This window comes from Erythrolamprus reginae, chromosome 12 (assembly GCF_031021105.1).
Source record: "Erythrolamprus reginae isolate rEryReg1 chromosome 12, rEryReg1.hap1, whole genome shotgun sequence".
In the NCBI taxonomy this organism is placed as follows: Eukaryota; Metazoa; Chordata; class Lepidosauria; order Squamata; family Dipsadidae; genus Erythrolamprus; species Erythrolamprus reginae.
The window spans coordinates 30393344-30411834 of record NC_091961.1 but is presented as its reverse complement, the minus strand read 5'-3'; the positions used below and the strand labels follow the sequence as shown (position 1 = coordinate 30411834).

At 42.7% G+C, this 18491-nt stretch overlaps 1 protein-coding gene across 1 annotated transcript in view; it reads left to right on the top strand.

Moving 5' to 3' along the window:
• GRIK4 (glutamate ionotropic receptor kainate type subunit 4) overlaps positions 1-18491 on the top strand; it is a 313397-nt gene that overhangs the window by 168440 nt on the left and 126466 nt on the right. The window contains exon 3 of the mRNA XM_070765309.1: positions 6917-7081. Within this exon, the coding sequence (XP_070621410.1) occupies positions 6917-7081 (165 nt within the window). The remainder of the gene's footprint in view (positions 1-6916; positions 7082-18491) is intronic.

Genomic DNA, 18491 nt, shown 5'->3' with positions numbered 1-18491 from the left:
AACCCCCTCTCTCTTTCGATGTCAGCTTGCTAAATACCTGACAAGCTTGTGGCAGCTATTCAAACTTAAATCTAGATAAAAATGCATTTATTTTATTTATTATTTATCAATTGGATTTATATGCCGCCCTTCCCCAAGGACTCGGAACATTGCATTGCATTGCACTAACCCCCAATATATCCTCCTCCTCATCTCATTTATATTATTTGTTTGTTAGTTTGTTTATTTGTTTGTTTTGTCATGTACGTATCGGTGGTATACAAAGGTATAATATTTATATACATGATACTAGTGAAAAAGAAACATTAGGACAGGGGACGGAAGGCACTCTGCATAGCTAGAGGTATAACAAGCAGGTAGAGGAAGATTGTGATTCTGTTGTGTAGAGCGCTAGTGAGACCATATTTGGAATAATACTGTGTCCAGTTCTGGAGACCTCACCTACAAAAAGATATGGATGAAATTGAACGGTTTCATACATCCATACAATAGTATTAACGACATTTTAAAAAATAGTTACAACTCATTATCCTTTCATTTTTAATACATTTATCACATCTCTTTTCATTTTAATGTCTATATTTTAAGATAGAAGGCTGTGTCAACTTTGAGCTGGTGAGACTCGAACTGCCGAATTTCTGGCAGCTGGCAGCCAGAAGAAATAGCTTGCAGTACTGCATTCTAATCACTGTGCCACCATGGCTCATAATGTCTGTGTCTATAAAATTTACAATGTTCTGTTAGTTCTGTGTTAGCAAAAACTTCAGAAGGATTTAGGGGTAGTGATTTCTGACAGTCTCAAAATGGGTGAGCAGTGTGATCGGGCGGTAGGAAAAGCAAGTAGGATGCTTGGCTGCATAGCTAGAGGTATAACAAGCAGGAAGAGGGAGATTGTGATCCCCTTATATAGAGCGCTGGTGAGACCACATTTGGAGTACTGTGTTCAGTTCTGGAGACCTCACCTACAAAAAGAGATTGACAAAATTGAACGGGTCCAAAGACGGGCTACAAGAATGGTGGGAGGTCTTAAGCATCAAACGTATCAGGAAAGACTTCATGAACTCAATCTGTATAGTCTGGAGGACAGAAGGAAAAGGGGGGACATGATCGAAACATTTAAATATGTTAAAGGGTTAAATAAGGTCAAGGAGGGAAGTGTTTTTAATAGGAAAGTGAACACAAGAACAAGGGGACACAATCTGAAGTTAGTTGGGGGAAAGATCAAAAGCAACATGAGAAAATATTATTTTACTGAAAGAGCAGTAGATCCTTGGAACAAACTTCCAGCAGACGTGGTTGGTAAATCCACAGTCACTGAATTTAAACATGCCTGGGATAAACACAGATCCCCCCTAAGATAAAAATACAGGAAATAGTATAAGGGCAGACTAGATGGACCATGAGGTCTTTTTCTGCCGTCAGTCTTCTATGTTTCTATGTTTCTATGTTCAGAAACTCATATTCCCACAACATGTTTAATCTCAAATTACCCAACCTTATGTTTTTTATGGTGGGAAGAACCAGTGCGTGAAAAAGGGAATTAATGGATAGATGGATGGGTGGGTGGGTGGGTGGGTGAGTAGGCTGAAGTGAACCCATCCTTCAGATTCTATCTCCTGCCAATAGATAGAGAAGATACAACCTGGAGAAGGAGAGAGAGAGATGGTTGGTTGATTGACTAGCACGGAGATTATGTGAACCAGTCTCACATTCTTCGAGGATATCGTGGGGCTTCCAAGATTCGCCCACGTTTCTTCAACACTCCGTGGCCTGCATTGGCTGCCGATCAGTTTCCGGTCACAATTCAAAGTGTTGGTCATGACCTTTAAAGCCCTACATGGCATTGGCCCAGAGTACATCCGGAACCGCCTGCTACCGCACGAATCCCAGCGACCGATAAGGTCCCACAGAGTCGGCCTTCTCCGGGTCCCGTCGACTAAACAATGTCGTTTGGTGGGCCCCAGGGGAAGAGCCTTCTCTGTGGCGGCCCCGGCCCTCAGAACCAACTCCCCCCGGAGATTAGAACTGCCCCCACCCTTCCTGTCTTTCGTAAACTACTTAAGACTCACTTATACCGCCAGGCATGGGGGAGTTGAGACACTTTTCCCCCAGGCTATTTTTTATACTTTGTTTTATGTTTGGTATGAATGTTGCTGTTTGGTTTTTAAGTAATGATAGGGTTTTATATGTTTTTAATATTAGATTTGTTCCACTGTTATATTGTTTTTATTGCTGTTGTGAGCCGCCCCGAGTCTTCGGAGAGGGGCGGCATACAAATCTAATAAATAAATACGCAGTGTGACTTCTGGAAAAAGTTTTCCATGCAGTTGCGTTTTGAGGAATTCCTAAAGACTTGCAGAAAAACAGGAGGGTTTATCTTAGACGGCAGAAGGAGGTTTGTTCTCTGGAGCTTGAAGTACCTGCATTGTAAGCAGATGGTGTTGAATTCAGTTCAATGCATTTTTCAGGTAGGGTCAGGGAAGAAATTTGTTTTGGACCTGGAGGGTTCATGAAGTTGGTGACGTGCCATCAAATTTCAGCAGCAGGGTATGATTTCAGACTAACATTATTATTTTCTTTAAAAAAAAAAAAAAAAAAAGAAGCACCCATCCACCCCAGAACAAAAATCAAAAGCAGAAATGACAGTCAGTATCTGGTGCCAAATTATTCCCTTTTAGAAACATAGAAGATTGATGGCAGAAAAAGACCTCATGGTCCATCTAGTCGGCCCTTATACAGTGGTACCTCGAGATACGAGTTTAATTCGTTCCGGACCTGGGCTCTTAAGTCGAGCAGCTCTTATCTCGAATGACTTTTCCCCATAGGAATTAATGTAAATAATTTTAATTGGTTCCAGCCCTCAAAAAACTCACAAAGTTAGTCTAAATTATGCAGAAAGACATGTTTTTAATGAAGAAATGTACATGTACATATAAATGAATAATGAAGTTTCTTTCACTTAACTTGTAAACTTTCTTAAACTTTTAAATTTACATATGTTCAACTTCTCTGCCACCCAATCCTGTAGGACAGAGGTCCCCAACCCTTTTTGCACCAGGGACCGGCTTTAAGCGATCAAGAGAGGAATGGGTGAATGAATGGACGGAGGGTGGGAAGGAAGGAAGGAAAGAGGGAAGGGACAGGAACAGAGGAAGGAAGCAAGGAAACTTATGAAAGGGGAGAGTAAGAGAGGAATGAGTGAAGGGAGGGAGGGAGGGAAGAAGGTGGGAAGGAGAAAGAAAAGAAGAAATAGAGGAAGGGAAGGTAAAAGAGAGAAAGAAAAAGAGCAAGAAAGAAAGAAAGAAAGAAAGAAAGAAAGAAAGAAAGAAAGGGGGAAGGGACAGGAACAGAGGAAGGAAGCAAGGAAACTTATGAAAGGGGAGAGTAAGAGAGGAATGAGTGAAGGGAGGGAGGGAGGGAAGAAGGTGGGAAGGAGAAAGAAAAGAAGAAATAGAGGAAGGGAAGGTAAAAGAGAGAAAGAAAAAGAGCAAAAAAGAAAGCTGCAAGCCCCCCCCCCCCGAGCCCCCCAGGCCGGCTGCAACCTTTTAAAACACGCGCGCCGCTTCGCAGCTGTCTCCTGAAGCCGAACGCGGAAGTTAGCGTTTGGCTTCAGGAGACAGCTCCTTGGCGCTTGTATCTCGAATTTGGGCTTGTAAGTAGAACAAAAATATCTCTCCCCTCCCAGCTCTTATCTCGAGTTGCTCTTAAGTAGAGCAGCTCTTATGTCGGGGTTCCACTGTACTATTTCCTGTATTTTATCTTAAGATGGATACATGCTTATTTATTTATTTATTTATTTATTTATTTATTTATTTGGATTTATATGCCACCCCTCTCCCAGGCAAGTTTAAATTCAGTGACTGTGGATTCACCAACCACATCTGTTGGAAGTTTGTTCCAAGCATCTACTACTCTTTCAGTCAAATAATAATATTTTCTCACGTTGCTTCTGATCTTTCCCCCAACTCACCTTAGATTGTGCTCCCTTGTTCTTGGGTTCACTTTCCTATTAAAAACTTCCTTCCTGAACCTTATTTAACCCTTTAACACATTGAAATGTTTCGATCATATCCCTTCTTTCCCTTCTGCCCTCCAGACTATACAGATGGAGTTCATTGAGTCTTTCCTGATAGGTTTTATGCTTAAGACCTCCCACCATTTTTGTAGCCCGTCTTTTGGCCCGTTCAATTTGATCAATCTCTTTTTGTAGGTCCCCAGAACTGAACACAGTATTATTCCAAATGGGGTCTCACCAGCACTCTATACAGCGGGATCACAATCTCCCTCTTCCTGCTTGTTATACCTCCAGCTATGCAGCCAAGCATTGTACTCGCTTTCCCTACCGCCTGACTGCACTGTTCACCCATTTGGAGACTGTCAGAAATCACGACCCCTAAATCATTCTCTTCTGAAGTTTTTGCTAACACACAACTGCCAAAACAATGATACAATACAATTTTCACACTGGTGGTTGCTACTAAAGCCTTTGTTTGCCCTGTAAGGCTGATCAACCATCATAATGGCTAGAATGTTAGGGGAGAAGGGAAAGGTCCTGAGTAAACATGAAATATAAACAGAATAATTTATGTACCAAATGATTCATGTACCTGTTCTGACCATCTTCTCTGGTTTAACTTGATTAGACAAGCAAGAACTCCATATTTTATTCACAAGGCTTGGGTAATGATACCGCAGACATTTCTAACTCACTGCTCAACAAGGAGATTAATGTTAAATTTCATCTTGACAAACATTCTAAAACCCAGCAAAATATACCGTATTTCTTCTCGGTTTGCTGGAACGCACAAATGAGAATGCAGAACATAACTCTTTGGTATGAACCTGTCTCTGAAATGGTCTTTTTAGATTGTGCAATGAAAATGACTAACTTTTCTACACTGGAGTTTGGAGTTGTATGATTCAATTCTTTAAAAAAAATAATCTTTATTAAGTTTTCTAGTTAAAAACGACATGACAAGATATGCAAAAATACATAAATACATAAAATACAAATAAACATGGTAAAAGCTAACCACTTTTACAGTTATTTCATTCCCAAATATATTTACATTTCACCATATTACTATTTTAATTTCAACAGTCACTATTATTTATCCAGTTCTATATTCAATGGATTGAGTCTCCTACTATATAATCAACATATACTCCTTCCGTTTTCTTTACATAAACCTCTAATTGCATACATAGGCCGCAAGATTGAAAACATTTGGAATTTCTTTGCAGTTCACCTTTGATAACCAAATGTGAAATTTTGTCTTGTTATTTAACCATTTATACCAATTATTCCAAGTGCCATAGAATTCTGTATCTTCCTTTTTGTGAATCTCCATTGTTAACTTACACATCTCGGATTATTCCAAAATTTTGCAAATAATCATTGAAGAAGTGGGTACGGTATGATTTTTCCAAGACTGGGCATAGGCAATTCTAGCAGTGGTGATTATGTGGAGTATTAAATATCGGCCTTCTTTTTTAAATTTTCGATTCTGTCTGCCTCTGTTTTGAATCTGGCTAAGCACCATTCCATTTATTTCTTTGTTTGTAAGCACGTATAAGACAACAGGTTTAAGCAGTTAAGGGCTGAAATTTGTTTTTACTATCATGCTGTAGGCGTGGCTTATTTTGTGGGTGTGGCTTGCCAGCCATGTGATCAAGTGGGAGTGGCTTGACAATCATGTGTCTGGGGTGGCTTAAAGGTCAGGTGACTGGCTTAAAGGTGGCCAACTTGACGTCACTCACGTCAAGGGTTTGGGTTCGGGTTAGGGTGCCTGGCCTCTCCTCGCCTCAAAGAGATACAACTTCCCTATTAATGAACATCCAAAATATATTATTTAATTCTACATTATATATGTGGTAGCTCTACATATGAACTTAATTCATTCTGTGACCAGGTTCTTATGTAGAAAAGTTTGTAGGAAGAAGCAATTTTTCCCATAGGAATCAATGTAAAAGCAAATAACATGTGCGATTGGGGAAACCACAGAGAGGGGGGAGGCCCTGTTTCCTCCCAGGAGACTCCTAGAGAGGCCCCATGGAGGCTTCTCTCTGCCTTTTCCGGCCCTGTTTCCTCCCAGGAGATTCCTAGAGAGGCCCCATGGAGGCTTCTCCCCGCCTTTTCTGTTTCCTCCCAGGAGATTCCTAGAGAGGCCCCATGGAGGCTTCTCCCTGCCTTTTCTGGTTATATTTTTGGAGGGTCGGGTTTGTAAGTGGAAAATGGTTCTTGAGAAGAGGCAAAAAAAAATCCCGGTTCTTATCTAGAAAAGTTTGTAAGTGGAGGCATTCTTAGGTAGAGGTACCATTGTATAAATGCCATATGTGTACATACATATTTCACACAGCCACACAAAAATAGACATTATCTACTATATAAACTGTATATATGTGTACATACATACACCCACGCACAGCTCTTCTAAAATTATACACATTCAACCTCATTTACTGCGATAGGAAAAACATACCCAGAGCCAAAGAAGGGGGAAGGAAAAATTCAAAATTTTCCTACCGGTTCTGCATACCTGACCGTCCCCGTAGGAGCCCATCACTGGGTATAAGTATAAACATGATTATGAATACAGGAAATGGATATGAATAAATGGGGAACATTAAGACAGGGAGGTAGGCATGTTGGTCTGCTAACCCCCTTACAGACCTCTTAGGAATTGGGTGAAGTCAACAGTAGATAATCTAAGGTTGTTGTTAGCCGCCCCGAGTCTACGGAGAGGGGTGGCATACAAATCCAATAAATTATTATTATTATTATTATTATTATTATTATTATTATTATTATTATTAAAGTTCTGGGGGTTTGGGGATGAAACCACAGAGTCAGGTAGTGCATTCCAGGCATCGACCACTCTGTTGACCGGCTAAATTATTCTGTCTGGTTTTGCAGCCGCTATTTTGGATGACCCCATGGAATGCAGCCGAGGAGAACGACTTTCCATCACGCTGGCCAGGAACCGGATCAACCGTGCCCCCGAGAGGGCAGGCAAAGCGAAAGTGGAAGTGGACATCTTTGAGTTGCTGAGAGATAGTGAATATGAAACAGCTGAGACTAGTACGTACGTCTCCGGGGCTGGGGGTTTGCTTGCTTGATTCATCGATTGATTGATTGATTGATTGATTATGTCATCAAGTTGATGTTGAATCTTACTGACCATATCTTCTTCTCAATCACCTGTCTTTTACAATTCAATTCAATGGAATAGAATAGAATGGAATTATTTATTAGATTTATATGCCGCCCCTCCTCCGAACAAAATGGAATGGAATAGAATAGAATAGAATTATTTATTAGATTTGTATGCTGCCCCTCTCCAAAGAGAATGGAATAGAATAGAATAGAATTATTTATTAGATTTGTATGCCGCCCCTCTCCAAAGAGAATGGAATAGAAGAGAATAGAATCATTTATTAGATTTGTATGCCGCCCCTCTCCGAAGAGAATGGAATAGAATAGAATAGAATTATTTATTAGATTTGTATGCTGCCCCTCTCCAAAGAGAATGGAATAGAATAGAATAGAATTATTTATTAGATTTGTATGCCGCCCCTCTCCAAAGAGAATGGAATAGAAGAGAATAGAATCATTTATTAGATTTGTATGCCGCCCCTCTCCGAAGAGAATGGAATAGAATAGAATAGAATTATTTATTAGATTTGTATGCTGCCCCTCTCCAAAGAGAATGGAATAGAATAGAATAGAATTATTTATTAGATTTGTATGCCGCCCCTCTCCAAAGAGAATGGAATAGAATAGAATAGAATTATTTATTAGATTTGTATGCTGCCCCTCTCCAAAGAGAATGGAATAGAATAGAATAGAATCATTTATTAGATTTGTATGCCGCCCCTCTCCAAAGAGAATGGAATAGAATAGAATAGAATTATTTATTAGATTTGTATGCTGCCCCTCTCCAAAGAGAATGGAATAGAATAGAATAGAATCATTTATTAGATTTGTATGCCGCCCCTCTCCGAAGAGAATGGAATGGAATAGAATGGAATGGAATAGAATAGAATAGAATAATATAGAATTGTTTATTAGATTTGTATGCCGCCTCTCTCTGAAGAAAATGGAATGGAATGGAATAGAATAGAATAGAATTATTTATTAGATTTGTATGCCGCCCTCTCCGAAGACAATGGAATGGAATGGAATAGAATAGAATAGAATAGAATTATGTATTAGATTTGTATGCCACCCTCTCCAAAGACAATGGAATGGAATAGAATAGAATAGAATAGAATTCTTTATTGGCCAAGTGTGATTGGACACACAAGGAATTTGTCTTTGGTGCATATGCTGTCAGCGTACATAAAAGAAAAAGATACGTTTGTCAAGAATCAGGAGATACAACACTTAATGATTGTCATAGGAGTCAAATAAACAATGAAGAAACAATCAATATTAATAAAAATCTTAGGATACATGCAATAGTGCTGAGCGAGAGGAAAAGGATGATAGGAACGATGAGAAAAAACTAGTAGTAATAGTAGTGCAGTGTTAGTAAAAAGTCTGACAGTGTGGAGGGAATTATTTGTTTAGCAGAGTGATGGCATTTGGGGGAAAAAACTGTCCTTGTGTCTAGTTGTCTTGGTGTGCAGTGCTCTGTAGCGACGTTTTGAGGGTAGGAGTTGAAACAGTTTGTGTCCAGGACGCGAGGGGTCAGTCAATATTTTCCCCGCCCTCTTCATGCCAGCCAAGAATTTTGGGTGTTGTAGTGTAGCCTCCCTTGGCCTCATTTCTCACCATCCTTAGCCAAAGAGTTGATCTTTCGACTAGACCGTTTCTTGTCATGAATTCCATCAAGGTCTATTTTAATTAATGTTTATTCTATATATTTTTTCCAACTGTTGTTATTATTAGCTTCCCTTATCTTCCCCTAGAGTGACAGAGGACAGAAATTAAATAATACAGGTTACTCTCTATCTGCAAGCTCATCTGGAGGGCATCAGAATGGAAAATTACACAGGGAATGAAGAATTATGCTGCCCACAGATTTTAACCTATTTGGCTCCCAAAATGATAGTTTGGGGGGTAATTTTTGCTCGACATGGACACGCTGCTGCTAAAAGCTCGAGGAACAAAGGGGCGACGGGAAGTATGAAAAAAGAGCACCCCTGGTTTTGATTGTCTGTTGCCTCTGGAAATCAGACATTCAGCCCCCGAGTTATTCAAACGGAAACAAAAGATGAAAAATCTATGTGTAAACAAGAGGGAACATGGCCCTTCTTTTCTACCATGGAAATGTGGATTACTGTATTTTTTGGAGTATAAGACGCACCTCTCCCTTAAAAAGGGTGGAAATATCAGTGTGTCTTATACACTAAACACAGCCATTTTTTGGCTTCACAAAGCCCTGTCCCTGGGTCCCATTTTTTGCAAAAAACGAGTCGAAAAAATGGGGTGTGCAGAGAGCTTGGGAGGCCTGCAAAGTACTCCTTAGAGCTGGGGGAAGGCAAAATCACCCCCATTTTTGTGGGGGGAAATGGGTGAAAAATGGGTCTGTTTTTGCAAAAAATGGGGTGTGCAGAGGATTTGGGAAGCCTGAGGCCGGGGACCACGAGTGGAGAGACTGAGCGCGCTCTCTCATTGATGGGGAGAGAGAGAGAGCAAGAGACAGAGAGAGCAGAAAGAGAGATTGAAAGAGAAAGAGTGAGAAAGAGAGAGCAAGAGACAGAGCAAGAGGGAGAGAGAAAGAGAGAGCAAGAGACAGAGAAAAAGACAGAGAGAAAGAGAGAAAGAGAGGTGGGTCTGTCTCGGCCCGGCGTTTTTTCTTGCTTTCGCCCCGGCGCCGCGAGTGGAGAGACTGAGCGTGCTCTCTCATTGATGGGGGGAGAGAGAGAGCAAGGGACAGAGAGAGCAAGAGAGAGAGAGCAAGAAGGAGAGAGAGCAAGAGACAGAGAAAAAGAAAAAAGCAAGAGGGAGAGGGAAAGACAGAGAAAGACAGAGAGAAAGAGAGAAAGCAAGAGACAGAGAGCAAGAGACAGAGAGCAAGAGAGAGAGAGCAAGAGAGAGAGAGCAAGAGAGAGGGGGAGAGAGAAAGAGATAGCAAGAGAGAGAAAGAGAAATAAAGCAAGAGTGAGAATTTTTTTGATTATTTTTTTTCGCTAAACTTTTTTTACTCCCCCCCCCCCCGCTCAATGGTATCCCTCTTGCCCAACCTTAAAATCTGGTCACTTTAACCATACCCGAAGGAGCCCATCATTGATCTCTTCCCAGAAATGACCTCTGCACATGTGCATTACTTTAAAAAAACAAAAACAACTGGTTCTTCTCTGGAGAGAAGAACCGGCTTCGGAGCATGGCAGGCCTATAGAACCGGCCCAAACAGGCAGGAATATTGCTAGTCATGCCAACATCTTCTTATCAGTAGCAATTCCACTAGACCCAATAGGAGAACTCACAACCATAAGCTTCAGCCCTGCTTGTAGACATGAAGAAGAGCAGGATTAAATGCTTAAACACTCCTGAAGATTTTGACAGGAGCCTGTGATGGTTACCTAAGAATGTCATATGGTTTGATCGTGGGCCTGCAAGCCATTCTGCGGCTGAAATTGGATTCTGCTTCCAATTTATGTTGCAAATTCTATTGAGAGGCTTACCATTTCCATCAGATTGTGACTGCACACTGTGTACCACCACAACACCAATTGCATGGAAGGAACAGTGATTTAAATAGTACTGTATTTTTTGGAGTATAATATGCACTGGAGTATAAGACACACCGTAGTTTTTGGGGTGAACAATAGGGGGGGGGAGAAATCTACCGATATTCATTTAAAAAGAGCTTTGGTGGTGCAGTACTACCCTGTTTCCCCGATAGTAAGACACCCCCGATTGTAAGACGTATCGGGGGTTTCAGGGGGGTCGGCTAATATAAGCCATACCCCGAAAGTAAGACATATGTCTTACTTTCGGGGAAACACGGGGGTATTGCCAGGGGGGGAGCCCAATGACATTGCTTCCAAGCTCCCCACGCGCCCCTCGCCTTCGCCTCGCCGCGGCGCCACCGCCTCTTCCCCGGCTTGGCAAAGCGAAGGACGGTGCTGGTCCGAAGCGAGCCGAGCGGGCGGCGGCTTGCAGCGAAGGCACTCGTCCCAGCAACTGAGTCCTGCCGAGGCTCGGCTGCAAGCGGCCAGCGAGGCCGACCAGCTCCGAGGCGAGCGACCGGAGCTGCGCCCTCCTTCGCCCGCCTCCTTTCCGGCAGGCAGGTGGGGCTGCCCAACTGCGCAGAGCGGCTCCTCCCCTCCAGACACACGCTTCCCCGGCACGCGTCTGTGGCTCCACACGTGCACGCCGCTTGGAGCCCTGAGGTTGAACTTGGAAAAGGGCTCACGAGGCTCCTGTCCCACGGCTGCCCTTCTGGACTCTGGGGAGATGCCTTCGGGAACGCGACCCTTTCAATTTTTTTACAATGTAAGACATACCCCGAAAGTAAGACGTAGTGGGGCTTTTGGGGGTAAAAAGAAAGTAAGACACTGTCTTACTTTCGGGGAAATACGGTACAAGCTACTTCTGCTGATCAGCGGCTGCCAACAGTTTATCAGATCGAACCTCAGTAGGCTCAAGGTTGACTCAGCCTTCCATCCTTCCAAGGTGGGTCAAATGAGGACCCAGATTATTGGGGGCGATATGCTGACTCTCTGTAAACCGCTTCGAGAGAGCTGTAAAGTACTGTGAAGCAGTAAATAATAATAATAATAATAATAATAATAATAATAATAATAATAATAATAATAATTTATTATATTTTTATGCCGTCCCTCTCCGAAGACTCAGGGTGGCTCACAACAACAATAAACAATTTGGGTACAAATCCAATAATTAAAAAACTGAAGCTAAAACCCACTATTATTTAAAAACAGTCAATACTACTCAATCATACAGCAGTTCAAATCTCATCACCGGCTCAAGGTTGACTCAGCCTTCCATCCTTCCGAGGTGGGTCAAATGAGGACCCGGATTGTGGGGGCAATAGCCTAGCTCTGTTAAACTATTGCTAACATGCTGTAAGCCGCCCTGAGTCTAAGGAGAAGGGCGGCATAAAAATCAAATAAATAAATAAATAAATAAATACATACATACATACATACATACATACATACATACATACATAACATACATACATATATACCACACATAAATCTTGCTAGTCAACAGGGGATACATCAATTACCCCATGCTTGGCGACATAGGTAGGTCTTCCAAGTCTTGCGGAAGGTGAGGAGGTTGGGGGCAGTCCTAATCTCCAGAGGGAGTTGATTCCAGAGGGCTGGGGCTGCCACAGAGAAGGCTCTTCCTCTGGGTCCCGCCAGATTACATTGTTTAGTCGACGGGACCCGGAGAAAGCCAACTCTGTGGGACCCAATCGGCCGCTGGGATTCATGCGGCAGCAGGCGGTCCCGTAGGATATAAATCTAATTGCTATTGCTATCTGGCTAGCGTCCTTAGTCTGGTCAGTTTCAGCACATTATTTTAGCTGGAAAAAAAATTCTTCAGAGTAGCAGTAGCAATGAAAACAAGCCTGCAAAGACTTAGGGCTGGAAAAACATACTTAGCAGAGAATAACAATGAAACAGCCTCTGCTCACAATTTCAGAATTTCAAACTTTCGAGGGTTCCAAGTTGGCTGGAAGGATGAGAATTGTGCAACAATCACGTCTGAAGGATTAGAAATGCATTCTAGCTTCCAGTTTCCGGTCACAATTCAAAGTGTTGGTCATGACCTATAAAGCCCTTTATGGCACCGGACCAGAATATCTCCAGGACCGCCTTCTGCCGCACGAATCCCAGTGACCAGTTAGGTCCCACAGAGTTGGCCTTCTCTGGGTCCCGTTGACTAAACAATGCCGTCTGGCGGGACCCAGGGGAAGAGCCTTCTCTGTGGTGGCTCCGACCCTCTGGAACCAGCTCCCCCCTGAGATTAGGATTGCCCCCACCCTCCTTGCCTTTCGCAAACTCCTTAAAACCCACCTCTGCCGTCAGGCATGGGGGAACTGAAACATCTCCCCTTGCCCATGTTGTTTTGGTGTTAGATTGATTGTGTGCTTGTTTTTTAATATTCTGGGGTTGTTTTTTATGAATTTTTTAGCTTAAAATTGTAATTGGATTGGTGGGTATTGGATTTGCTATTACGTATTGTTTTTACTTTGTTGTGAGCCGCCCCGAGTTTGCGGAGAGGGGCGGCATATAAATCCAATAAATCTAATCTAATCTAATCCCTGCGCCTACCCAATTTGAAATGGCAGCTTAAATATTGCCCCGAATTGAGATGGAAAGGACCCAAGATACAATTCCCTCGATTTCTTCTTCGTCACTCCCCCACTCACTTAAAGAGATAAGTTTCAGGACTTCTAACAATTTGCTGGTTCTCTGGATTTTCATGACCGCTTACAATAAAGCCATTTTGTGTTTTAAGTAATGGCCGTTAAGGTTTTCAAATCTCTTATTTAGCGCCACTGTCACATTTTAATGAGGATGATGGGCGTTCCCAGTGTCCCAGCCTCCATCCACTCCTGCCTGGTTTTCTTCAAGCTTTTTCCTTCTTCCACCCCTTCATTATGAATTCTGAAAGATGATTCATGGAGAGAGGGAGGGAGGAAGAGAGAGGGGGGGAGGAGAGAGAATACCGCTCAAAAGCACCCTTTGATTGATAGATGGGGAGGGAAAGAAACATGAAATTATCTACTCCAAAATGCCGGGGGTATCGTATTCAGTCAAAGCACAGTTTCCAAAGTGTTTTAACTTCTCGTAATTTGTTAATTCTGCCTTTGCCGCAAGATTGTGTGTGATTGGGGAAACCACAGGGAGGGAGGAGGCCCTGTTTCCTCCCAGGAGATTCCTAGAGAGGCCACATGGAGGCTTCTCCCTGCCTTTTCCAGCCCTGTTAATCCCCAGGAGATTCCTAGAGAGGCTCCACGGAGGCTTCTCCCCGCCTTTTCCAGCCCTGTTTCCTCCCAGGAGATTCCTAGAGAGGCTCCACGGAGGCTTCTCCCCGCCTTTTCCAGCCCTGTTTCCTCCCAGGAGATTCCTAGAGAGGCCCCACAGAGGCTTCTTCCTGACTTTTCTGGCCCTGTTAATCCCCAGGAGATTCCTAGAGAGGCCACATGGAGGCTTCTCCCTGCCTTTTCCAGCCCTGTTTCCTCCCAGGAGATTCCTAGAGAGGCTCCACGGAGGTTTCTCCCTGCCTTTTCCAGCCCTGTTTCCTCCCAGGAGATTCCTAGAGAGGCCCCACAGAGACTTCTTCCAGACTTTTCTGGCCCTGTTAATCCCCAGGAGATTCCTAGAGAGGCCCCATGGAGGCTTCTCTCTGCCTTTTCCAGCCCTGTTTCCTCCCAGGAGATTCCTAGAAAGGCTCCACGGAGGCTTCTCCCTGCCTTTTCCAGCCCTGTTTCCTCCCAGGAGATTCCTAGAGAGGCCCCACAGAGGCTTCTCCCTGACTTTTCTGGCCCTGTTAATCCCCAGGAGATTCCTAGAGAGGCCCCACGGAGGCTTCTCCCCGCCTTTTCCAGCCCTGTTTCCTCCCAGGATATTCCTAGAGAGGCCCCACGGAGGCTTCTCCCTGCCTTTTCTGGTTACAGTTTCGTAGGCTTGGATTTGTAAGTGGAAAATGGTTCTTGAGAAGAGGTAAAAAGATCTTGAACACTCGGTTCTTATCTAGAAAAGTAGAGGCGTTTGTAAGTAGAGGTACCACTGTATTCTTGTATACTACCAGTATGTACTTGACAAAAAGAAATAAACAAACAACCAAATAAATAAATAAACAAACATGTGAACAACCTTGCCAAAAAACCCACAGAGATTTGTCCTGGCAGTTGGCAGAAGTCACAAACTGACACAAAGGCATCAAAATATATGTGAAATAATTATGAATATGGGTCACTGTTGCCTCAAAGTCACTGATCCAAGAATTCACACACTGTCCTGAGTGATAATGTGGTTTAAGTACAATTCCCTGAGTTAGTTAAATAAGAGAGAATGCTAAGCCGTAAACCAGTGTCCTAGCTGGGATCACACCTCTTAGTGACCCGAAGTGATCTTTCGATATAGCACAAACTCTGAAAGTGTGACTTTGGAGGAAAAGCTTGGTTTGAATTGTGATACCACCCATTGTAAATGTCCTGGAAGGAAAGCAGGCTTGAAATCTTTCTGGAAGACCTCCGAATCTCAACATTTTTGCAATTAGCATAAATCTTTTTCTTGCCTGTTTGTGATTGCTCTAATAAATTAATGCTTAAAGAGTTGGAATCCGTATTTGACTGGCTAATTGGACAGTTTTAGAAAGAAAGAAAGAAAGAAAACACACACAACTAAATGCCTATAAAATCCGAACAGCAAATGCAGCTGCTGCTGCAAATTTCCAATTTTGAATTATAATTAACTCGGCTATAAATATATAATGCCCAAGCTATTTTTTTTAAAAAAAATCTTCTTCAATAAAAGCAAGCTTTCATTAATATGTATTTTTAAGAGAGTCTGGCCTTCGCTTGTCTTCCTAAATTGGCTCAACATCTTACTCAACCCAGATAAGACGGAGTGGCTGTGGGTTTTGCCTCCCAAGGACAATTCCATCTGTCCGTCCATCACCTTGGGGGGGGATTATTGACCCCCTCAGAGAGGGTCCACAACTTGGGCGTCCTCCTAGATCCACAGCTCACATTAGACAAACATCTTTCAGCTGTGGCGAGGGGGGCGTTTGCCCAGGTTCGCCTGGTGCACCAGTTGCGGCCCTATTTGGCCCGGGACTCACTGCTAACAGTCACTCATGCCCTCATCACCTCGAGGTTCGACTACTGTAACGCTCTCTACATGGGGCTACCTTTGAAAAGTGTTCGGAAACTTCAGATCGTGCAGAATGCAACTGCGAAAGCAATCATGGGCTTTTCCAAATATGCCCATGTTACACCAACACTCCGCAGTCTGCATTGGTTGCCGATCAGTTTTCAGTCACAATTCAAAGTGTTGGTTATGACCTATAAAGCCCTTCATGGCACCGGATCAGACTATCTGCGAGACCGCCTTCTGCTGCACGAATCCCAGTGACCGATTAGATCCCGCAGAGTTGGCCTTCTCCAGGTCCTGTCGATGAAGCAATGCCGTCTGGCGGGACCCAGGGGAAGAGCCTTCTCTGTGGCGGCACCGACCCTCTGGAATCAGCTCTCCCTCGAGATTAGGACTGCCCCCACCCTCCTTGCCTTTCGTAAACTCCTCAAAACCCATCTCTGTCGTCAAGCTTGGGGGAACTGAGACACTTTCCCCTTGCCTATGTAGTTTCTGTGCACAATATGACTGTATGTATGCTTTTATTTACTGGGGTTTCTCTTTTAGATTTTTATATGTATAATTGCTATTTTAGATTCTAATTATTAGATTTGTCATTATGTATTGTTTTTATCACTGTTGTGAGCCGCCCCGAGTCTACGGAGAGGGGCGGCATACAAATCTAATAAATTCTGGAGACCTCACCTACAAAAAGATATTGACAAAATTGAACGGGTCCAAAGACGGGCTACAAGAATGGTGGAAGGTCAAGCATAAAACGTATCAGGAAAGACTTCATGAACTCAATCCGTATAGTCTGGAGGACAGAAGGAAAAGGGGGGACATGATCGAAACATTTAAATATGTCAAAGGGTTAAATAAGGTCCAGGAGGGAAGTGTTTTTAATAGGAAAGTGAACACAAGAACAAGGGGACACAATCTGAAGTTAGTTGGGGGAAAGATCAAAAGCAACATGAGAAAATATTATTTTACTGAAAGAGTAGTAGATCCTTGGAACAAACTTCCAGCAGACGTGGTTGGTAAATCTACAGGAACTGAATTTAAACATGCCTGGGATAAACATATATCCATTGTAAGATAAAATACAGGAAATAGTATAAGGGCAGACTAGATGGACCATGAGGTCTTTTTCTGCCGTCAGTCTTCTATGTTTCTAAATAATAATAATAATAATAATAATAATAATAATAATAATAATATTTTCCAAACCTTTAAAAGGCAATTATATTTCCCTTAAAAAAAAAAAGCATTTTAAAAAATTGCCCTGATCTGAAAAGAGCCAACACACACACTTAAAAAAGTAAAAATAAATAAACTACCGAAGGGGATCGCCTTAGCAATTGTAGGCAAAGCTTGCCTCCTTGGTAGGCCTGACTTCCCTTTACAGAAGACAATCTCAAATGTATCGTTGGAGCTTTTTCTAAGCAGCCAAGTTTCCTCAGGAGGTCTAGAGTTGCGAAGCTCTTCAGCTCCTCATCAAACTATCTCCTGTGGATTCCGGCATCATGAATCTTTTTCCAACGAGATTCTCTCTGTTCTAAGAACCCGGAGGCATCTCGTTCGACAAAACGCATGGGAAGATTTCTGGCGCTAGTTTGCAAGGACCATGGAACATTTCAAAAATACACTGCTCCAAAAAAAATAAAAAATAAAGGGAACACATAAACAACACTCCGCAGTCTGCATTGGTTGCCGATCAGTTTCCGGTCACAATTCAAAGTGTTGGTTATGACCTATAAAGCCCTTCATGGCACCGGACCAGATTATCTCCGGGACCGCCTTCTGCCGCACGAATCCCAGCGACCAGTTAGGTCCCACAGAGTTGGCCTTCTCCGGGTCCCGTCGACTAAACAATGTCGTATGGCGGGACCCAGGGGAAGAGCCTTCTCTGTGGTGGCTCCGACCCTCTGGAATCAGCTACCCCCTGAGATTAGGATTGCCCCCACCCTCCTTGCCTTTCGCAAACTCCTTAAAACCCACCTCTGCCGTCAGGCATGGGGGAACTGAAACATCTCCCCCTTGCCCATGTTGTTTTGGTGTTAGATTGGTTGTATGCGTGTTTTTTTAAATATTCTGGGGCTGTTTTTTATGAATTTTTTAGTTTAAAATTGTAATTGGATTGGTGGGTATTGGATTTGTTATCATGTACTGTTTTTACCCTGTTGTGAGCCGCCCCGAGTTTGCGGAGGGGGCGGCATATAAATCCAATATATCTAATCTAATCTAACACAATATAACTCCGAGTAAATCAAACTCCTGTGAAATCAAACTGTCCACTTAGGAAGCAACACTGATTGACCATCAATTTCACATGCTGTGGTGAACATTCAAGTTTGTTGAGACCGCCTTCTTGTTTGTACAAGACCACCTTCTGCCGCATGAATCCCAGCAGCTGATTAGATCCCACAGAGTTGGCCTTCTCCGGGTCTCATCGACTAAACAATGTCATTTTATTTATTTATTCTATTTATTTATTTATTTTGTCCAATACACAATGAGGGTTTTAGTGGGTATATATCTATATACACATAGTAAAATACATGATGAAGGTTATAGAGGAGATACTCATAGTAAAATATATCTATGAAAAAATAGAAAAGAAGGTATAGTACTAGAACATATCAATGAAAGAATAGAAGAAGAAATATAGGAATAGAAGAAAGGTATAGGAGATATAGGAG